Source organism: Paroedura picta, chromosome 4, assembly GCF_049243985.1.
Source record: "Paroedura picta isolate Pp20150507F chromosome 4, Ppicta_v3.0, whole genome shotgun sequence".
Lineage (NCBI taxonomy): Eukaryota > Metazoa > Chordata > Lepidosauria > Squamata > Gekkonidae > Paroedura > Paroedura picta.
Genome location: NC_135372.1, coordinates 5,487,538 through 5,510,545, shown reverse-complemented (window position 1 = coordinate 5,510,545; position 23,008 = coordinate 5,487,538). Strand labels below are relative to the sequence as shown.

Here is a 23,008-nt window from a genome sequence, read left to right as displayed (position 1 = left end):
GCCCAGAAGCACACCCATGGCCTCTTCGAGGCCGCGGGCGTGCTTCCAGGCCCAAGGGGAAGGCCCCTGTTCCCCCCTCCTCCCCCCCCCACGGCGGCCCGGCCTTCCCCCTGGCGCTGGAAGCACACCCGTAGTCTCTTTGAGGGAGAGAAAGTTCTCATTGCCAATACTGTCCATCCCAGACATCATTTTGGAAACCTTTATCATCCCCCCTACCCCAGTCATCTCTTTTCTCAAATGAAAAGTTCCAGACTCTTCAGGTTTTCTACATAGGCAGACTGCTCTTGATGGATCTTCCGTCTGCTCATCTGTTCAGTCCCCTTTTAAAGCCACACCCTTCCGAGCCATTGATGCTCCTTGCGTGGGGCACCTTTCAAAACTGGCAGAGGTTCAAATTCCTCAGCCATGCAGCCTTATTGTTGAATTACTTCCCAAGCCGCCCGTCCATAATTAGGGTGTAAAAATAGCTCTCCATGTGAGGCAGCGTTCTTTCAATGGGGTTATTCTCTTTGAACAGGATTTTTTCTTTAAGCAGGGGTGATATTTGCAAAGGGCTCCCTGATCTCAAGCAGACAATGAGGAAGACTTTTGAAAGGGGCTGCTATTTCCAGAATTGGAAATTCCTGGGGATTGGGAGGGCAGAGCCTGGGGAGGTGGGATTGGTGAGGGCCTCCCCTGACTTAATGCCACGGAGTCCACCCTCCAAAGGGGCCACTTTCTCCAGGGGAATTGATTTCTGTAATCTGGAGATCAGTCATTTCAGGAGGGCTCGAGGTCCCCCCCCCCAGGGCTTGGCAACCTTCCCCATGAGCCTGGCACTCCTCAGTCGATTCCTTCAGGTGGCTGTCTGTCCAGTGTGGGCTGCACAATTATGTCATTTCTCTACCTGGTGCTGCTCCGGGCATGCCTGCCCAGCGGCCTTAATCATCCATTTCATGGGCTAGTTCCCGACCACTTGTGATAATAAAGCTAAGCTCCCCCGTAATGAAATTGGCCCGGGGTCATTTCAAGACAAGCCAAAGGCAGTTAACCCTTCATCCGGGCATCGTTACCGCAAGGAATTCTGCACCGCAAGCAGTGGCTGCAAACCAAGGAAAGGAAAAAGTGAAGGGCTGCTCTTTTATAACCTGCTTTTCTCTACCAGAAGGAGTCCCAGAGAGGCTTACAAACCCATTTCCCTTCCTCCCTGTGAGGTCGGTGGGGCTGAGAGAACTCTGCTCTGTGAGAACAGCTCTAAGAGAACTGTGACTGGCCCAAGGTCACCCAGTTGGCTGCATGTGGAGGAGGAAATGAAACCCAGTTCTCCAGATCAGAATCCCCCTCTCTTTAACCACTACATCACAGTGGCTCTCAGCCAAGATCACTTTCCTCAGTAAAGGATAAGATTAGCAAAAAGGAGATCTACACTTAGGGGGCTGCTTGTGATTGCTAAACTGAGCATCCATATGCAGTTGCTGTGTACCTGAGCATGAAGAGTAAGGGAGGCTGTTACCTTCACATGCCTTGGGGCATCCAGTGGGAAGGAACTAGGTTGGCCTCAGCTACATCCTGCCAGGCTCCTCAACTTGGTCTTCTAAGACAGATGGGCAACTGGGCCATAACAGATAAATGGAACTTCCATGTTAAGAGGCAGTCTACCTCTGAGCAACAGTGGCTCTGCAGACCCAGCGTCTTTCTCCACAACAGGAAAATGGTGCAGGATTGATTGAGTGGCGGGAAAATATTTCAGGGGTTCCTCCATGGCCAAAACGTTCAAAAAGCCTGCCCTATATCCTGCTTAATGGACTTGGCCACACTTCCGGCCTGGTTCTGGGGCTCCTCGAAGCCTAAACAATATTTCGGGGGCTCCTCCATGTCCGAAAACCTGAAAAAGGGCTGCTCTAGGGTTACCAACTTCCAGGTTGTGCCTGGAAATCTCTTGGGTGACTCATTTTCAAGCGACAGAGATCAGGTCCTTGGAGAGAAGGGTCGCTGCAGAAGGCATCTTGCCCCATTGAAGTCCCCATCTCAAGCGGAATACCTGTTGGGGGAAGGATGCCGCGGGGCCTCCTGGGAGGGTCGTGTGGAACAAGGGTTGGGACCAGGTGGCCTTCTCTGGTCTCCTTGTCCTTGCATTCGGGGTTTCCCTCGCGACCCGTCCGCTCCCGGGCGCGCTCCCCCTCCCCGCCGCCTCCTGCCTCTTCCGCCGAGCGAGCGACGCCCTTCGCGCCCCGGGGCTGGAGAGCGGCAGGCGAACGGGGCCCGGATTCCAGCAGGTGGCGCCTCCGAGCCGGCTAAGGAGGGACCCCCGCGGGGAAGAGAAGTCGGGCGGGGAAGGGAGGGACCTGCGAGCCACATAGAGCCCGGTGGGCGGACGGACGGAGGGAGGGAGGCAGGAATTACGAGAGCTCGGAGCAGGAACAAAGCCGGGCTGGGCAAGCGGCGCCCCTGCGAGGCTCCTGTGGCCCGAGGGCTTGGAGGAGGAGGAGGAGGAGGAGGAGGGCGGCTACCCCAGCATTTGTGGCCGGCGCCAGCTGACTCGCCGCCTCTGCGCCCGCCCTCTGCCCAGCACGGGGGAGCGAGGGAGGGACGGAAAGTTGGCTTCGGGGGGAGCGCCCTCCGAGCCCGGCTCAGCCGCCTGCCGCTCCTCCTCCGCCCGCCCGCCCGCCCGGGGGACGCTCCGCTGGACGCTGGAAGGCAGAGCCGCCTCTGGAGCGCCGGGCAACGTGGACGGCGGCAGGGAAGCCCCTCCGGAGGCGATGGGGTGAGAGCGGCGGGCTGGGGGGGGGGGAGCGGGCGCGATCATGCGGGGGGGGGCGGCGCTTGAAAGCCTTTGGGAACAGGCGGCGGGGGGGGGGGGGGTCGGGAACACGCCCCGGAGGAGCAGGAACGAAGCGGGCTGACTTAAAGGTCCCCCAGAGAAGCGCCCACTGAATGGAAGCCACGCGGCGGGAGTTGGGAGGTCCCGGGAAGGGATCGGCTTGCAAAGGGGGCGGGGGGAGTTCGGAGGCTGCCCGGCTGCCCTTCTCGCCTGGCGGGGAGGCTGGACGGGTCTTGCTGAAGAACCTTTACATTGACATGCTGCCCCTCCCCCTCCAGCCTTCTTTTTGCAGCCTTGTGCAGTTCCTTTGCTGTGTTAAAAACCAGCTGGCCGCCCATCTCCCCTCGCCTCCCCCTTGCTGGAGGCCGGCGGCTGGATTCAGAGGACTTCTCCCTTGGGGAGGGGCGGTGGGCGGGCCACCTGCGTTCCCCACAGAAGTTCTGGCGGACCCTTGGCTGTAGCCCCCCCCCCCCACACACACACACACACACACGAGCGCACCCCAGACCTCCGAAGAGGAGCACGTTCGGATCCCGAAGCTCTGGCCCCTGAGCCCCATTTCTTATAGGACTGGAGTGACAGGGCTGGGGGGAAATGGTTCAGTCCTGACGAAAAAAGGGAGGGTGTGTAACTTGTGGAACCCCCTGCCACAAGATGAGCATTGGCCAGGGTGGCTTCAGAAAAGGACTGGCCCACCTCATCTGAGGGAGAGATCAGTCCTGAGATGCTGACAGTGCTGAACAGAGCTTCGAGGGGCAGCCCGGCTACCATACGTGGAGGGGAGGGACACAGAGTTGGTCCCCATCATGCCTTGCCCATGGGCTTCCTGGAAGTGTCTGTCAGGCCATTGGCCAGACCTGGATCCTTCAATCTGACCCCACAAGTATGCTGAGAAGTTCTTACAAAAGGCGATTCCATCAGCTATTCCGCAAGAGTGCTAACCAGAGCCTCTGTGTCTAGGAGCAGTCCACCTTCAAATTGCACCTGTGACTGACCCACCATCGGAAAGGTGGGTTCCAAATGCTGTTATGTTGTTACATGGGAGGGAATCTAGCAGGGCAGCAGCAAAGTGGGGAAACCAGATCGGAAGGTTGCGCTACCTGGTCTTGTGTTTCTTCTGGAGTGGGGATCATGGGCCTTACCAAACTCAGTGGTGCAGCAGACCTGGGTGTGAGCATGCAGGGGACGTTCCTCATCTGGGTTTTCACATGAGTGGAGAGACAGAGGATAAACTGTGACCGCTCACCTTGCAGCATCCAGCCCAGCTTAGTCAGCACGGTGTCAGGCAGAATGCTCAAGGCAGCCTGTGAGAGCTATGGCCACATTACTCTAGGTCCTGACCCCTGGCCAAACAGTGGCTCTCCAGATTCCCATGGACTACAATTCCCATGAGCCCCATAGCTCTCACAGGCTGCCTTGAGCTGAGAAGGAAGACGGTTGTTGAGAACTTCAGAAAGAAGGAAGTGAAATTCCCCCACCCCCTTGTCTCAGATGCAAGGCAGCAGAAGGACCCTCTTGGGCTGACAACGGAAAGCTGTCCGCACGGGCACAGAGGTGTGTCAGGCAGCAAATATGGCAAACTGTAAAAGGTGGACTACCAAAAACCAACTGCACAGGCACAGCTTTGGTGCCCGGGATGAGTTAGGAGAAAACACCGGTTGCTGCTTGTCGGGCGTGGGACGTGCAGTCAAGTTACAGCCGAGCCCAGAGGACTTTCGGTGCTAGAGAGGAGCAGGGGTGGTTTGCCGTCGCTGGCCTCTGCGTAGTGACCTGCGTGTCAAATCCCTGTCAAAGTTCTCAGTGAACTCGCTTGGCATTCTGAGCAAAAGCAGTTTGTTGAAGCAGCAACGCAAAGCTCCGGATTGTTCTTGCTGGAACGGATTTGATAAGGAATACATTGATCAATAGAACCCCAAGAGACCCCCGTCCCCCAAGGACCTCAACACGCCACAAGGGGAAAAGGCAAAAGACTCCTCTTTGTCCCACGGAAAAGGCAGGTTCTTCCTTTCTCATTGAAAATGCGCGGAGCAGCTCCCAGGTGCGTGTGACGTCGTTCGTGCCAAGCCGACCAAGGCCGGCCTCACCCGATAATAGCCAAGCACCCATTGGGTCCTCCTGTGGGTTCAGTCTACCAAAGGTAATTGAGCCACACAGGCAAAGCCACACAGTAGAAACGGTGACAAAGAGATCAAGTCTTCTCTCAGGCCTTTTTGACACTTATACAAACCGTGGTAGGAGGCTGACAGACAGGTAGATCCAAGTGCTCATCAAGGCTGACCCGGCTTAGTTTCTGAGTTCTGACGAGACCAGGCTTGTATGGGCCTTCCGGGCTAGGGCTGGTGCCCTAGAAGTTGGTTGCATTCCTAAGCATTCCGTGTCTTTTGTGTCTGGAGAGCCAGTTTGGGGTCATGGTTAAGAGCGGTGGCCTCTTACCTGAAGGACTGGGTTTGATTCCCCACCCTTCCTGCACATGCAGCCCGCTGGGTGACCTGCGGCCAGTCACAGTTCTCTCAGAGCTGACTCAGCCCCACCTCCCTCACAGGGTGTCTGTTGTGGGGAGAGGAAAGGGAAGGCGAATGGAAGCCACTTTGAGACTCCTTTGAGTAGAGAAAAGCAGCAGATAAGAACTAACTTCTTCTTCTACAGTAAAATCAGCCTCTCCTGCCTTACAGGGTGTCTGTTGTGGGGAGAGTTAGGGAAGGCGAATGGAAGCCGCTTTGAGACTCTTTTGGGTTGTGAAACGTGGGTATAATAAACCATCTCTTCTTCTTCCAAAGTGCACAAAATGCCATTGGGTGTGTGCTTGTCAATTCTCGTACCCTGTGACCCTTGGAGGCAGCAGAGAGGTCCCCTGTAGGACAGACAGATGTCTTTGTTTTTGACTATGAAACTTCAGAATCACAGTTACATCAAGATGGAAGAGACCACCGGGGGAGACCCAGTCCAGCCCCCCCCCCCTTCTCAGAAACTTAAAAATCACACACTCCTGACAACTGCTCATCCAGTCTCCCAAAAACATCCGAAAAAGGAGACCCATCATCCTCCGAGGCAGCATGTTCCAGCTATGAACAGCCCTTGCCCTCAGAAAATGCTTCCTAATATTTAAGTGGAACCTCCTTTCCCATCATTTGAACCCCTGGCTCCTGCAAATTTCCCTTTCTTTGACAAGACTTCCTTTTGCATAGTTAAACGCAGCTCCTCTACCCCCCCCTCCCCCGGCCCTCCTCTTCCTCAAGCTACACCTACCCAACTCTCTCAGCCTCTCCTCGTAAGGCACGGATCCAGCCCCTCAACTCTCCCAATCACCCTCCTCTAAACACCTCCTTGAACTGCAGTGCCCAGAACTGGACAGCATCTTCCCAATGAGGCCCAACCAGTGTCTTCCCGGGCTTCAGATTCTGTGCTCCTCGCAAGGCAGCCTGATCTCGCATTGGCCTTTGTTGCTGCCATCGCTTGGGTTCTTGGGGGCTGCTCACAAAACAAAGGCTGGCAAAACCACACAGCACAAGCTTTCCTTTCAGGGGGACTGGTAAAAGCAGGGCCTTGTCGGCAGGCGGAGAGACCCGGAGTGCCACGCTGGGGGCAAGCTTTGTCTCTGAAAGGTGCTGATTGCACCTGGGAGGAGCTTGTGTTTCCAGATCCTTCTCTTGGGTGATCTCTGCCTGAGCCAGGTCCTGTTGCCATCTGGGGGCAGAAGGAAGCATGTTTTTCAAATCCCCTCGGGCTTGTGGCAAAGTTGTCATACAAAGTTTTGGTTGGCAAGTCGGACGATTCTGCTTAGATCTGCCAAAGTCTTGTGTCTCGGGCTTGTGAGATTTTGTGCCGAACTCTTAATTCTCAAGGAGAAGAGGAAGAGTTGGTTTTCATACCCCGCTTTTCACTACCCAGAGGAGCCTCCAAGCGGCTCACAATGGCCTCCCCTCCCTCTTCCCACAACTGATACCCTGTGAGGTGGGTGAGGCTGAGAGAGCTCTTTCCGAGGAGAATATTTCTCACAGGACTGTGACTAGCCCAAGGTCACCAGCTGGCTGCATGTGGAGGAGGAGAATCGAAGGCATCTCGCCAGATTAGGAGCTTAGAAGCTGCTGCGCTTAGCCACTGAAGGGGGCAAATAGGGGGACAAGGAGGGGGGAATCACGGGGTGGCTGTTACTGTGGCACAGAAGTTGGCCACCGTTTATAGCTCAGTGTGAGAACAGAACAACCCGTCTTCAGCGCAGTGGTTCACCAACAGAACATCTGTTTTTCTTGTCCCCCTGGATCACCTGCGAATGGAACGATGACCCACCTTTGAACAGAGAGGTTTGTTTTAGCTGGCAAGAGCCATGGGGAGACCAGTCTTCCATATTAAGCTTTTGAAAAAAACGGATCAAATTCACATCCCACATGAAAGCATTTACCCCCCTAGCGGGGGGCTTTTCTTATTTTCCCTTCAATTAATTTATAAGCTTTTTTCCTACCAGATTGGGCAGCTGCCTCCTGTGTTGGTAGAAATCCACCTTTGTCTCTGGTTTGCTGGCTTTCTTGACTATTACAATCCACCTACATGGCTAGATTCAAGTGGGTCGCCGTGTTGCTCTGAAGTAGCACAGTAAAATCAGAGTCCAGTAGTACCTTTAAGACCAACAAAGATTTATTTAAGGCGTGAGCTTTCGAGTGCAAGCACTCTTCATTGTACCTAACCCATATGGCTGTTAGATATCAAAACCAGCTTCAAGCCCCTAAGGTTCCTATATCTAACCCAAGATTATCTCTCAGAAGACAGAGAGAGATTTGACCCGGCCAATTTGCCCACTTCACTGTTTCCCCCTTTCAGTGTCTCTCAACATTGTCTCCTGAGCCTCCGGGGAAGGCGGTATAGAAGTATGATAAATAAATAAATAAATAAATAAATAAATAAATAAATAAATAAATAAATAAATAAACATTCCCTCAGTTTCCCTCTCAACATTCCCTTAGAGGCAGGCAAGAATGTTGGGGTATGAGCATACAAGAGTCAAAACCCCCTCCATCAGATACACGCAGGATGACTCTCAAAAGCTCTTACCTTGAAAATTGTCTTTGATGTGCGGGTGCAGGAGGAGAGTCTGTCCTGCAGCTATGAGGCCGCAAATGGCTTCTTGTGCAAGAGCCAGGACCGTGAGTGAGCCCAGTAACTGAGGGGCAGCTGGCAGTGGGTGCAGAATGGGGACAGTTGTACACTCAGCCTTGTTCCTAATAATCATGGAGGTACAATGTTTTTGTTGTAACTGGAGTTTCCAAGTTGAGTTCAAGGGGAGTCCTTCAAAGAGTGCATGATAGTAGTCTAGCTTCCATATTCTTATGGCGCAGTTCCAGGTGGCCAGATCAGCAGAAACCAGGGAGAGCCTCCAGTCTTCCAGCCTAGACTGAGTTGGGGTGAAAGGGCTATTTGTTTTTTGTTGCTTTTAAGGCTGCAGTAATTTGCTTCTGAGGTCCAGCATGACCCACCCATCCCCGGCTCTTGACCCAAGGCTTTCTGCATCAAGCTATGTTAGAATACCCCTCTAGTCTGGTGCACTGGTTAGACTTAACTTGGAATGTGATGCCCAGTTCGGGGCGCCCCACTGCCAGAGGGATCCTGACAAGTTGGAGCGTGTTCAGAGGAAGGCGACTGGGGTGGTCGAGGGGTCGGCATCCCTGCCTTGCGAGGAGAGGCTGAGAGAGTTGGGTCTGTGTTGCTTGGAGAAGAGCAGGGCCAGGGGGTAGGACTTCTGTGGGTTGAACTACGGAAAATAAAATAATAAAATAAAGAAATATAATAAAATGAAAGGTGGGCACATCAAAGAGGGGGCCAGCTTGTTTCCTGCAGCCATACAGGTATGGACTAGGAGCAAGGGGCTCAAATGACGGGAAAGGAGGTTCCGCTTAAATATTAGGAAGCATTTGCTGATAGTGAGGGCTGTTCGTAGCTGAAATGTGCTGCCTCGGAGGGTGATGAGATCTCCTCCACTGGAGAATTTTAGGAGGAGATCAGATGAACATCCGCCAAGACGGTGTGATTTTTAAATCCCTGAAAAGGGGGATAGCTGGACTGGATGGCCCTCTTCCAGCCCTGTGATTCTGCTCCTCCCAGGCCCACGGCCACCTCTGATGGCGCTTCCACCCGCCCTCCTGTCCTGCTCCCTTGAAGCAGCAACCAGGGCTGGGTCCCTCCTGGACTCATGGGGGGAGGTGTGGCCTGCCAGGCCAGTGTTCCGCACGGGGCTTTCAGGGATTCACAGCGACTGGTGTGTCTGTTGCAGTCCTGCAGAGCCCAACAGGGAGCAGCGGAGCTCTGCTGACCTCCCCAGGCAGGGCACTCCCTATGGTGGGGCTGCTATGGGGAAGCCTCACAGGTGGGCCATTGGTGATCAAGCTGCAGCATACCACACTCACTAGAGTTTCTGGGTTGATTTGCAGGGGAGACCTAGGCAGGATGTGCTACAGTAGTCCAGCACTGAGTTTAACAAAGCTTGGATTCGGGTGGCCAGATCATCCAGGTCCGGGTAGGGGACCACCTTCCAGGCTAAACGCAGTTGGAACAAAGCTGTTGCCTCTCCTTCTGCTGCTTCTCCTCCTCCTCCTTCTATTCCTCCTCCTTTTCCACCTATTTCTTCTTCTATTCCTTCTTCTTTCTCCTCCTTCCACCTATTTCTACTTCTATTCTTTTCCTCCTCCTCCTCCTTTTCCACCTATTTCTTCTATTCTTTCTTTCCCTCGTCCTCCTCCTTCTTGTCCACCTATTTCTTCTTCTATTTCTTCTCCTCTGCTTTTCCACCTATTTCTTCTTCTTTTCCTCCTCCTCCTCCTCCTCTTACACCTATTCTTCTATTCCTTCTTTCCCTCATCCTCCTCGTCCTCCTTCTTCTTGTCCACCTATTTCTTCTTCTATTTCTTCTCCTCCTCCTTTTCCACCTATTTCTTCTTCTTTTCTTCCTCTTCCTTTTCTTCTGCAACTGCATTTGCTTCTTCAGCAGTCATGCCAGGTCCAGCAGACCCCCAAGCTCTTTACTGCGTCAGCAGAGGGAGAACATGGCTTGCAAGTCGTCTGTCGGTGGGATCGGGGCCTTGTAGGATGCCCATGGCAGCGGCTGAGGTGGGGCTGTGTCCCTTGAGCTGGAAGGGTAGACTTGGGAGAAGCGACAGGAAAGCCTGGGCAGATCCCATGACACACAGAGGCTTTGCCACGGTTGGGGGCCTGGGCACGGCCTGGGGCCGCGGGACAACTCAGCCAGACTGCAGCCTCGATTCATCAGCAGGGTCTGCCCGGACCCTCTGCCTTTGCAGGCTTCCTGCATCCTTTGCCCAAAGAATGAGAGGAAACGAGGACACGGAATCGCAGCCCATGAAGTTGCCACGCTGGGGCCGGAGCTCTCCCTTCCGGCACCGTTTCTTTCCACGTGGCTTCCTCCGCCACGGCTGGTGCTTGCCAGGGCGTCCCCAGCAAAGCCGGGCATTGTTAGCATCTACTGATGTGTGCTGAAACACCCGGAGCTCCGGTGCAGGGAGAGGGAAGGGGAGGGAAGGGAAGGAGGGATACCTGAGCTGACCTCAACAGCATTCACAGTCTATTTTTAAATTGCTAGGGAAAGTCGCCATCTGATGAAGACAGTGACTTGCAGCACGGTGCAGGCCAACTTTTTCTGCTCCCACTGAGTGTAAACTCCGCCAGATCAACCAGTGCAGAATGCAGCTGCCCGGATCCTTACTAGGACACCGTGAAGGGCCCCTATTCGACCTGCCCTCCAACAGCTGCACTGGCTACCGGTTGAATCCCGGATTATGTTCAAGGTTCTGAAGTTAACCTTTAAGGCCCTGCAGTCCGGGCGTGCCTGGCGCCAACATGTGGCCAGCAGAAACTCAGGACCTGATGGAACTGCCAAAATTCCTCAAGGGGTGCAAAACAGCCCTCTTCCACCAGGCCTATAGTTGAGGCCAGGGACAAGCAAATAAAATCAAGCCCCCCCCCCCCCCAGCAGAGAAATAGAATTAGGACAAGGCATAAGAATTAGATTCCAATGGAGCACATAGGATGTCTGTTTGTTTGTTTATATGCTGCCGCTTTCCCTAAGAACCCGCTGTGGTTCACATAATGAAATGTTAAAAGCCAGTAAAACCCCATAAAACCCCCACTTTACAATATGCAACAAGTGGTGGCAACTTCTAACCAATCGGTCCCCTCCCACCTTGTTCAGCTGGAGGCCAAGTCTTCTTCCACTAGGAAGTGGGTGCAGATCTACTAAACCATGGGAAGGGGTCCTAGTTGGAATGCTGCAGTTCTGCCCCAGCCTCACCCATGCGCCTGGCGGAAGAGCTCCATCTTACAGGCCCTGCGGAAAGCTGACAAATCCGGCAGGGCCCTTAGCTCTCCCCGGAGCTCATTCTAACAGGTTGGGCCCAGGACTGAAAAGGCCGTGGCCCGGGTCGAGGCCAGGCAAACATCCTGGGGGCCCGGGACAGCCAGTAAATTCATACTTGCAGAGCGGACGGCCCTGCGGGGGGCATAAGCAACCAAGTGGTCCCGCAGGTAAGTAAGACCTAAGCAGCATATTGGCCTGGAAACAGGCTGGTAACCAGTGCAGATGGTGAAGCACCGGCTGAATGTGGGCCCTCAAAGGTGTTCTAGTGAGGACCCTGGCAGTCGCATTCTGTACCAGCTGTAACTTCCAGATCAAAGACAAGGGCAGGCCCGTGTAGAACAAGTTACAGAAGTCTAGTCTGGAAGTGACCATTGCATGGATCACTGTGGCCAAGTGGTCCGAGGACAGGGAGGGCGCTAGGAGCCTGGCTTGGCAGAGATGGAAAAATGCCATCCTGGCTACTTTCGTGACCTGAGCCTCCATTAAAAGGAAGGCATCAAAAGTCACCCCCAAATTCCTGGCAACTGTGGCAGGTGTTAATTGCACCCCGTCCAGGCATGGGAGACACGCTTCCTGGTCCTGCCCTCTTCTCCCCAGCCACAGGACCTCCGTCTTGGAGGGGCTGAGTTTCAGGTGGCTCTTCCTGGGCGATCCAGCCACTGCTTCTAAACATCTGGAAAATTTATCTGGGGGTGGGAGTCCAGCCGGCCGTCCATTAGGAGGTAGAGCTGGGTGTCATCCGCATATTGGTGACATCCCAGCCCCTAGCCCCGGACCAGCTGGGCTGGAGGGCGCATGTAGATGAGGGAGAGTATTGCCCCCTGCAGCACTCCACAAAAGAGTTCACAGAGGTCCCACAATTCCTCCCCCACTGCAAGAAGAACCAACTCTTCTTCTTCTTCTTGTGGTCGACCACATCAAATGCAGCCCATATTTTATTGTTTCTACTGATACTGATGCTGATTCTGTGAACTTAGGCAGGTAGTGAGTGGGTGGGCAGAAGGGATTGTGTCAGTGCTTGGCTCCTGTGGCCCTTCCTTGCGTGCCCAGGGAAAAGCTGATGGCCACTTTGGGGTTGGGGAGTGAATTACTTCCAGGCCTGACTGACCAGGGATTCTGGTTTTGGGAGGAGGGCACCATCTGGGCACCATCTGGAATTAGGGCGACTGTTGGTGGGCAGGTAGTTGTACATTTCCTGCATTCTGCAGGGTTTGGACTAGATGACCCTGGAGGTCCCTTTCAACTCTGATTCTATGATTCTACTGTTTTTATCAAAATTTTGTACTAGGTGCATTGCCCTGAACCTGTCTAGAGAGGAGGTCTATATATTAGGGTTGTGTGCTTCTGCGATCACCAAAGCCCAGAGGATGGCATAGGATGGCAGCAGCGCAGAGAGGACGGGCAGCAGCCTACCAGCTGGCAGCCGCCCACAGGCACTGCGGCTGCTGACAGGTGCTCTGCCGCCGCCACCCCTGGTCTCTGCGGCGCTGGCCACCACGGGCATTAGCGATTCCTGAGGCAGCCGAACTGAGCCAAAGCACTCAAGCCTACTTATGAATCTTCATAATCTAATCAAATCATCACCAATTATCAATCAATCAATAATAAAATAAGAATAATAATCTTGCTGGGCCTTCTGTCTCCCTCCAGAGGAAGGAGTGGAATGATTGGAGCCAACCCAAGCCACAGTGAGCCTGTGTTTTTGTGGTGGCCAGTCAGAGGCCTCTGGGTCTCCCAAGTCCAGGCCTGAGGACAGAGTGGCCAACCTCCTGGTGGGGACTGGAGCACTCATGGAATTACAAGCCGCAGACATCGGTTTCCCTCGAGCAAATGGCTGCTGTGGAGGGCGGGGTCTATGGTATTATGCCCCGCCTTCCCCAAGCTCCGCCTCCAAATTGCCAGGAACTTCCCAATCCCAGAGCTGGCGACCCTACATGAAGACAACACCTCTCCATAGCTTTCCCCCCCTTTAACCTCTTGCACTCGGAGGCAGACCTCCTGCGTTTAGCAATCTGAAGAGCCTTACTTAAGATTGCCAACTGCAGGGTGGGAAATTCCTGGTGGTAGGAACTGGGGAGGAGGGGTTTGAGGAGAGGAGGGACTCTTAGCAGACCCTCAGAGCCACCCTTCGGAGTAGCTGTTTTATGAAGGTGAGCCGTTTTGAGCTCAAGGCAATTCTATGAGATCTCCAGGCCCCGCCCAGAGGGTGGCATCCTCGCCCCCCAGTCCACATGTTCTCCAGTGCAGGGAACGTCAAAGGAAGGCCTGCCTGGGCTGGTGGTTTGTCAGCGAGGCATATGGCCTTCTCAACCTTGCGATGTTGGCACGGAAACCGTAGCATGCAGGAACTGGCACGGGTGGGTGTGTTGCGAGAGGCCCGCGTGTCTCCTTGAGCACAGGCAAGGCGGGGCAGGGGAAAAGCACCCGGCTTTCCAGACTGCGTTGGCCCTGCGAGTGGCTGAGTAGGGGCTGCTGCCAGCTTACCAGGGAAGAGCACGGCCTGGTTGGCGCTTGCACTATTAGCATCTGCCCCATCTGCCAGAATCGGAAAGGGAGGCTTTCATGACATAGATTTGTCTTAGGGACACCAGCTGCGGGTTGAGAAACTCCTGGGGATTTCAATAAGGAGAAGTGCAGAGTTCTCCGTCTGGGTCACAGAAATGAGAAGGCTGCAGACTGGATGGGAGGGACCCTTTTGGGCAGCAGTGGGTGTGAGCGAGATCTTGGGGGAGTTGCAGACTGGAAGCTAAACAGGAGCAGACAGGGTGATGCGGTGGCAAAAAAGACAAATGTACTTTGGGCTGTATCCACAGAGGCATCACATCAAATTGGCAAGGTGTCTTAGTCCTGCTGTGTACTGCATTGGTCGGACCCCACCCGGAGTCCCATGTACAGTTCTGGAGGCCTCACTTTGAAAGGGACGTGGACAAAATTGAGAAGGTGCAGAGGAGAGCGACGAGAATGAGTCAGGGGGCCCCGATGACCAAGCCCTCCGGGGAAAGGCTGAGGGAGTTGGGAACATTCAGCCTGGAGAAGAAGAGTCCGAGAAGGGATATGATGGCTCTCTTTAAGTATCTGAAAGGTTGTCCCCTGGAGGAGGGCAGAGAAAGGTTCCTGTTGGCAGCAGAGGAGAGGACCTGCAGCAATGGCTTTAAACTCTGTGTAGAATGGTACCAGCCAGATATGGGGGGGGGAGGGAAAGCAGGGGGGGGACTAGATGGCCTGGATGGCCCTTCCAACTTTATGATCCTGTGATGTGTCCTTTGCCAGGGTAGGAATGCTTTATGGAATTGCTCATACTCCTCAGGTAGAGTGCTTTGACTGAGGGAGGTGTCATGCAGACAGCAAACAAACAAAGTCCGTAGTTCTCTGTTGTCCACCGTTGCATGTCTCTGATTTTTCTCCTGCTTTGCCTGCAGGCATGTGCTTTATTGCATCAGGATGCATGTCCAGGCGAGAAGCCATGCAAACAAGGAGAAGCTGTCAAAGCGTCTGGCATGCTGCCCTATCCAAGCCTCTGAGCAAGCTCAAACCTAAATCGTCCTCCTATACTTGGGGGTGATTACGGAATTGAATATGATCAATTGAATAACAATCAGTGGGTTACTTACTCGGGAATCTGCACAAAATTAACAGGTCTGGTCCTCTCAAATCAGTGAGTGTGATCCTGGGGGTTTGTCCCAAGGCAGCAGGCTGGCAAATCCCAGGAGATTTGGGCGTGGGAGCCCTGTGGAGGGAAGGGAGGGACTTCAGCGGACCCTCTGGGGTTGATCACACACAAACACCCACCCCAGCAAACCTCGTAATTCTGGGAAGAGGCGGCGGTTTTATGTGGTTTTAAACCTGACATTTGCCTTGTGTTTTTGATTTAAATGTTTAATTTATGTGGTACGTTTATCTGTGTTTTAAATGCAATGTGAGCCACCAGGGAAAGGCGGAATGCAAGTGTAATTATAATTGTAAATTGGTAATACTCTAAAGTCCACCCTCCAAAGCAGCCATTTTCTCTTTATAGCAGGGGTGGCCAAACTGTGGTCCTCCATATGTCACAGGACTGAAATTCCCATGAACCCCTGGACATCTGGAGAATCCCAGTTTTGGCCACCCCTGCCTTATAGTTTGGAGATGACCTGTAATTCTTGGAGGTGTCCAATTCCTACCTGGAGGCTAGCAACCCCCACAGACAGAAGAGTTCTGCTGGGACCAACCCTGGATTCATTTTTTCACCTCGCTCAAGTTTCTCTTGGTCCAGCTGCCCCTCATTCTGAAATCAAATCTTTACCCTATTTTGGGCTTTCAAACGCAAACCCTACCGAGCATTAATAGGCTGCAACCAGCCAGTATCAAGAAACTCCCATGGATTTCTCCCCCCCCTTCCCGGTGGCCCAAAATTATCACACATTAACCACTCAGAAAAATCTTTGCCTGGGCCCAGCTTGATCCCCAAGAGGTGCCTTCGGGCCCGCCTCTCCCTTCTCTCCGCCGTTCCTCGCTCTCTGTTGTGGGTGGTGCCTGACAGTCCCAATTTTCCATTGCCAGGAAATGAATCGCCACCAGACCCCAGCCAAGGCCGGGTTTCAGCTCCGGGGAATCTCTAACCAGGACCGCCGATGTCTGTTTAACCCTTTGTCTTCTAACTACCTGTCTCCATCACTATTAACCAATGTCAACAATTAGGTAACATCTGTAGCTTTACGCTGAATTGTGCGCGGGGTGCATGGGCTTGCATGTGTTTAGTCTGAAGCGGTCACTCTTTCAGACACAGAAGTAGAAGTAAGTACATCCCTAGTGTCCCAAGGTGTCCTCCCCCTTTGTGTGTGTGCGCAGGTGTGTGTGTGGCTGCTGAGGGAGAAATTTACTGGGTGGCTGTAAATTGGGAGCAGGGGGGGGGTAGTGACTTGCTTCTTGGTCAAGCAGCTCAGCCAGGAACCCTGTTGTCCAGAAGAGGGGTGGACTTTCCTGACTGAGGGTCTCCAAGCAAGGGCCTGCGCAGCCATCGGCTGGGGGCGGCCTAGCTTCGTCTTTCCTGTATGGAGGGGGGGGGTTCGACTGGATGGGTTCTAGGGTCCCTTTGAACACAAGGCGCCTTGGGCTCAGCCTTTGCCGCCTCATCCCCGTTGCCTTCCTCCCATTCCCATTGGTCCCCCTTCTCCCACCAGTGGCCTTTTCTGTCGCTAGACTTCCAGAGGGCCTTTTCTCCCAGGGCTGCTTCCTTTGCACCCGTTTCCGGGAGGGTCAGGCCTCTCCGTAACCCCGGCCCTGAAGAGCGGAGAGAACCGCGTGGCTCTAAAGTCACAGGAGTCTCTGAATCCCTCCTCTGTTGCACCGTCTCAGGGAGCAGCCGATCTTCAGCACCAGAGCCCACATCTTCCAGATCGACCCATCCACCAAGAGGAACTGGATCCCGGCTAGCAAGCACGCGCTGACGGTGTCTTACTTCTACGATGCCACCCGCAACGTCTACCGCATCATCAGCGTGGGAGGCACAAAGGTACGGCCCGAGAGACAAGGAGGGCCTCCCTGGTGGTGGTCCTTTTTAGACCTTTTTAGACTAACCTGTGGACCGTCAAGGATCCCCTGAAATATTTTTCAGGCTTTGCAGAAGCCTGGGAGTGGCGCCATGCCCCTTCAGAGAAGTGGGCGCAGAAGGAAGAGGCGGGAGCCAGCCAGCCGATCCATTGAGCATTTACTGTTTTTCCCTAGTGGAGAAAGAGACTAGGCCTGTAGAGCCACAGGGGAAGGGGGCTCCAGGGATGTCAGCGGCCGTACAATCTTCCGTGAATGTCCGTGTAATCCCAGTGGAGCTCTCACAGAACCCCAGAGTCCCCAGGACCCCTGGCTGGGAATCCCTACTGGTATCTTGGTGCTCCGAGAGACAGATTTCCTTAGCGCATGCTTCACGCAATAAAGCCCACCTCCAAACTGATTTCCGCCCCTGGGTGGTCTCCATCAGGGGCCTGACCCCTTGCCACCGTATCTCTTTGCAGGCCATCATCAACAGCACCATCACCCCCAACATGACCTTCACAAAAACCTCTCAGAAATTTGGCCAGTGGGCTGACAGTCGAGCCAACACGGTGTACGGGCTGGGCTTCGCCTCCGAGCAGCATCTCTCCCAGGTGATTCTCCATACGTGCCAGCTCAGGAGGGGCGGGAGATGGATGCTGTGCGCTTGGCTTCCCCCAGCAGAGCAGGGAAGGGTTTTTGTTTTGGGGATCCCCAAACTGGTTGAGCCTGAGAAAAGGGCTGCCGTGAGTGAAGAGATTCCAAGGCAAGCATCCTGCAACTGCTTTGGGGTGGGAGTTGGGAACGGGCCTTTTGATTCCCGCCTCCAAAGAAAGGCAGCATGATCTCCCAGCATCGGGAGAAACCACAGAGTAAACAAAGTGCATGTGCCGGGGGGGGGGGGGGAGTTAAGCTCTGCCTTCAAGATGATCTGGGGCAGTGCCTTCAGAGAGGAGCAGTCACCGGCTGTGCCCAGGGCCTGGTTGCAAGCAACTGGCTGCACAGCTTACCTGCCCCGTGATGTGGGACACTGGTAGGCAGGCTGCAGGTTGGGTTCCCGAAACTCCTGTAAGACACTTTAGACTTCATCCCCATGACTCAAGCAGCAGTGGGAGGGGCCATGTCTCCCGGGGGCCCTGAGGTCGCTGCCTGTTTCCTGTTTCTCTCTCCTACTGCTGCTGTTATAAAAGGCAAGGTCGTTTCTCAGGATCAGCCACGAGGAAACCGTAGGCTTTTGGGCCCTTATAATGTGAACTGGGATGTATGGGAGCAACCACTGCCTCTTCCCAGTGGATCTGCCGCCATTAGAAGCCTGGCCCACATTCCCTGTCATCTTGGTCAATGTGCCATTTGCTCTTGACCCATCCTGAGCTCCCGCTCTTTGGCCAAGTTGCAGAGACTGCTGGACTTTGCCTTGGGGACAGAGGGAGGAACCGTCCCTGGGGAAGTGGAGGGAGGGATGATGGGATCTCCCTTGAGATTCGGTGACTTGGGGAGATTCAGCCATCCAAGGGGGCGGATCACTTTTCCTCTCTTATTCCCGCTGCACCAATTGACAGTTTGCAGAGAAGTTCCAGGAGGTAAAGGAGGCCGCTCGTTTGGCGAGGGAGAAGTCGCAAGATAAGACAGAGCTGACCAGTCCCGCCCTGAGCTTGACTTCCCAGCAGGTAAGCAGTGACTGGGCCTTGGGGGGGGGGGGGTTTCCAGAGCTCTCGCAAGCCTGCCTTTGCCTTGAGATCAGCACCTGGTGGCCTGTGGGGCGGGCCTGCGTGAGCCAAGGGAAGCCAGTGGGTACATGGGACAGGGCAGTGGTGCCTCCAGAAGTGGCATTTTTGGTTCAAGAAAGGTTGCCAGGACCCCTCCCTCCTGACTACGACCTCACACTGTTCCTTCTGCATTTTCGATGTCTGATCGTGGGTGTTTTCCATGATCTTTAGGAATTGTTGTCATTGTTTTAGTGTATGTGTGTGTGTTTTACACTGCCTTGAAAGTGGACTCCCCCCACCCCCCCAATTATTACTTTAGATTAGTTGGATGCTAGAATTTTCTTAAAGGATTATTTTTAAGTGGGGGGGAGGGGCTCTGTGAGCTGCTTCAAAGAATGTGGACAGAGAAGGGAGTGTTTGACAAGACCCACCTGCTGCTGGCCTTGGGATCACAAAGTGACCCAATGGGTGGGCCCCCCACTGGGAAAGGACATGTGACTCCCTGCTTAGGCCAGGCCCTAGCTTTGGTCAGCTTCTGAGAAAGACCTGGCGTTCACCCCGTGTTGCAGCTGTTCTCCAGAATATAAGATTTCCCTTGGAGAAAACAGCTGTTTTGGAGGATAGACCATTGTAGCCTGCTGAGATTTGCCCCCCCCCCAAAAAAAATCTCCAGGAATTTCCCATCCTAGAATTGGCCACCCTACTGGGCTCTGAATTTTCTCCCTGGAATCACAGACCTTTGTAGCACATCTACACTGGAGTGCTTCCTGGTTGTAGACACACTGCAGGAGAGAGAGGCAGTCAAAAAATCCAGTTCCAAGTCCAGATACCACTTAAAACACACTTGCAGCACCAAACCCAAAGGGATTCCAAAAGCAGAGTTCTAGGTCAAGATCAGAGTCAGGGAATCAATCAGAACTACAAGGTCAGAGCAGATGGCTGTAATTACTAAGACTTGGCTTTCTCAAGAACTAGTCACGTCAGACCAACCTTATCTCTTTTTTTGAGAAACTTACTACCTTGTTGGATCAGGGGAATGCTGTGATCATAGTTTACCTTGATTTCAGTAAGGCTTTTGATAAGGTTTCGCATGATATTCTTACTGGCAAGTTGGTAAAATGCGGTATGGATCCTCATTCTGTCAGGTGGATCGATAACTGGTTGACAGATTGCACCCAAAGGATGCTTGTTAATGGTTCAGCATCTTCTTGGGGAAGAGGGACAAGTGGAGTGTTCTGAACCTGGTTTGCTGTGGCCTTCAAAGAAATATTATAGTCCAAGCATGGTTTTATGCACCGTGCACATTTTTATACCATTTGCCTCCCCTGAGCTCTCATGTCACCATTCCCTCCCTCACAAGTAATCAGCAGTTGATATGCCACTACAGCGTTATAGCTTTATATCTACTAGTACTGCTAATTCCCAATTTCTTTCTTCTTTTTTTTTAAGTAAGCTTCTGGCCCTCTTGGTTGCAGAGGCATGCCTCCCCCCTTATATATCTGGAATTTAAAGGGTAGAATCATAGAATCATAGAGTTGGAAGGGACCTCCTAATCCAACCCCCTGCACTATGCAGGACACTCACAACCCTATCGCTCATTCACTGTCACCTGCCACCCCCTTGAACCTTCACAGAATCAGCCTCTCCGTCAGATGGCTATCTAGCCTCTGCTTAAAAATTTCCAAAGATGGAGAACCCACCACCTCCCGAGGAAGCCTGTTCCACTGAGAAACCGCTCTAACTGTCAGGACCTTCTTCCTGATGTTTAGATGGAATTTATTTTGAATTAATTTCAACCCATTAGTTCTGGTCCACTCCATCCTCTCCAGGCTAAACAGACCAAACTCCCCCAACCTTTCCTCCTACGTCTTGGTCTCCAAACCCCTCACCATCTTTGTTGCCCTCCTCTGGACACGCTCCAGTTTGTCTACATCCCTCTTCAACTGGGGTGCCCAAAACTGAACACAGGACTCCAAGGGAGGCCGAACCAGAGCAGAGTAAAGCGGCACCATCAGCTCCCATGATCTGGACACGATACTCAGCAGCAGGGACAGCAGGGGTGTGACAATGTTATAGCACTATAAGTTCCTGACTTATGGCTTATCCTTTGAGCAGCCAAAGCATGGAAATAACAACCTCCAGTGCTGATCCCCTGCAGGAAAACGGCTCAAGGGTGGAGATGACAGGAGCTATTCTTTTCCCTGTTGTGGCACTGTAAGCCTGTTTGGGCCCTTCTTCGTTCTTTGAAAGCAATCCCCGCAGGTGTTGTGTGGCTGCAGGGAACCTGAGCTCACTAAAACTCATCCAAAACCTGAATGTGCAGTTTGGCCCTCACTGCCAGACTGAAGAGCTGGGTGGCTCAATTTGAATCCAGTCCCACCTTGTAGACACCAAGAAGAGGTTGGGGTTAGGAGTTGCCGAGCATGAAGCCTCCCTTTTGTCGTATGTTTTGGTGCAGCTGCCCTCTGAAGCACAGGGCTGTCTCTTGCCCAGGCAGGTGGTCCTCTTGAGCCCTGGGAGAAGCGCCTACAGGGTGCCGTGCCTCATCCTTGCCGCCCTTCCTAGAGAGAGGCTGGTCAGAGGTGGGAGAAGCAGCGAGCCTCTTCTTGCTGAGTCCCCTGCGGTCGAGGACTACGAGGTTCCTTCAGAGGCCTGCTCAGCATGGGCTCCCTGGGCTCCTTGGTTGCTTCTTGAGGGGCCGTGGGTTCAGGGCAGAGCATGCGGAAGGCCCTGGGTTCAAGCCCATCCCAGCATTCCTCAACCTTTGGGCCGTGGAGGAACCCCTGAAATATTTGAGGAACACTGAGAGAGAAGCGGGCGCCGAAGTAAGATGCAGGAGCCAGTCAATCGTTCAGTTGTTCACTGTTTTTCCATGGTGGAGGACGAGACCAGGCCACAGGGGAAGGGGGCCCCAGTGACATCCAGTGATGTTGGCGTTCACCAGAACTTCTGGAAAAGGCTGTGGAACTCCGGGGGAGCTCTCAAAGAACCCCTGTGGTTCCTGGAGCCCTGGCTGTAAATCTCTGCCCTCTCCAGAAGAAGTAGAGGAGTTGGATTTATACCCCACTTTTCACTGCCTGAAGGAGTATCAGAGTAGATACAACCACCTTCCTATCCTCTCCCCACAACAGGCATCCTGTGAGGTATGTGGGGCTGAGAGAGCTCTGTCAGAACTGCCCTGTTAGAACTGGCCAAAGGTCACCCAGCTGGCTGCATGTGGAGGAATCAAAGCCCAGCTCTCCAGATGATAGGCCGCCACTCGTAACCACGTCACCACACTGGCTCCCACTTAAAAGGGCTCTATCAGAAGGTGACCTGAAAAGATCCCTCTGCCAAAGGCCCTGGAGAGCAGCTGCAGGAGACAGTCCTGACTGTGATGGGCCAAGGATCTGGTTCTCTAGAACAGGGGCAGTCAACCTGTGGTCCTCCAGATGTCCATGGACTACAATTCCCATGAGCCCCTGCCAGCGAACGCTGGCAGGGGCTCATGGGAATTGTAGTCCATGGACATCTGGAGGACCACAGGTTGACTGCCCCTGCTCTAGAAAGCAACTTCATGTGCTCTCCTTGCGCTGGTGGGGCCGTGCTCTGGCCTCTCCACGCCAAGGGTTTGTTGCTCCTGAATGGCTTTTGCCTGCTCTCCCCGTGAGTCACAGAGAAGGGATGTGGTGCTCGGAGGGGAGAGTTCAGGACGCAGCCCGAGACTGGCAGCTTTCCTCGGGTCTCCTGGGAAACGGGAGGGACAGATCTGGGGGAGGGAAGGTGGCGTGCTCCCTGTTCCACAGCTGAGGCACAGATGGATTGACAGCGCATGAGGGGGAGGGAGTGCGAACAGTCCCTTGGCCAGTGGGGGGGATGAGGAGGAGAGAATATGGCAGGGAGTGTGTGTGTTTTTTTTTTTGGAGGGGGGGGGGAGAATAAGTAGGATTTTTGCCATAATGTCCCGATTGCAGTCGCCTTAAGCACAGCACAGTCATTTTAAAAACCCAAAGCCCTGCTAGACTCATGAATGTTGTGCACTTCCCTGATGAACTCTCAAGAGGAAGCGTAGGATAAAAACAGACTAGTTGGTTTTTATGCCTGCTTTTCACTACCTGAAGGAGCTCCAAAACGGCTTACAAACTGCTTTGTCTTCACAACAGACACCCTGTAAGGTAGGTGGGGCTGAGAGAACTCTGAGAGAATGGCTCTGTGAAAACAGCTCTGAGAGAACTGTGACTGGCCTCCCAAGGTCTCCCAGCTGGCTGCATGTAGAGGAGCAGAGAATCAAACCGAGTTCTCCAGATTGGAGGCCACCATTCTTAACCACTGTAGCATGCTGGTTCTCTGGAGGGTGGAAGGGTCACAGCAGGGCTTGACTCCTGTGCTGGCCGCAGGGGAGCCTGTGGGGTGTGGTGGACAGCCTGTTGGACAAGGAACTGGAAGACCTAGGTTCCAATTGCTGCTTTCCGGGTGCATTTGAGCCCACTACGTGCTCTCATCCTAACCTATTTCACAGGGCTGTTGTGAAACAGAGGGGAGGAAAGTGATATGAGCTGCTTGGGGTCCCCACCCAGGAGAAACGCAGGGACTAAATGAAGCAAAGAAAGAGAAATAAATGGGGGGGGGGGGGCTGCAAACTCTTTGGACTCTCCCCGT

At 53.7% G+C, this 23,008-nt stretch overlaps 1 protein-coding gene across 4 annotated transcripts in view; it reads left to right on the top strand.

Moving 5' to 3' along the window:
- Window positions 1-2,367: 2,367 nt before the first annotated feature.
- Window positions 2,368-23,008, top strand: part of HOMER3 (homer scaffold protein 3) — a 42,319-nt gene continuing 21,678 nt past the window's right edge. The window contains exons 1-6 of one of the 4 annotated variants that reach the window (XM_077331638.1): window positions 2,680-2,743; window positions 3,761-3,809; window positions 15,699-15,836; window positions 16,494-16,650; window positions 17,147-17,278; window positions 18,224-18,331. In XM_077331638.1, the coding sequence (XP_077187753.1) occupies window positions 15,823-15,836; window positions 16,494-16,650; window positions 17,147-17,278; window positions 18,224-18,331 (411 nt within the window). In that variant the 5' untranslated portion in view covers window positions 2,680-2,743; window positions 3,761-3,809; window positions 15,699-15,822. Of the gene's footprint in view, window positions 2,744-3,760; window positions 3,810-6,945; window positions 15,837-16,493; window positions 16,651-17,146; window positions 17,279-18,223; window positions 18,332-23,008 lie in introns of those variants that run through there. The other 3 variants (XM_077331637.1, XM_077331639.1, XM_077331636.1) reach the window with 3 other exon arrangements.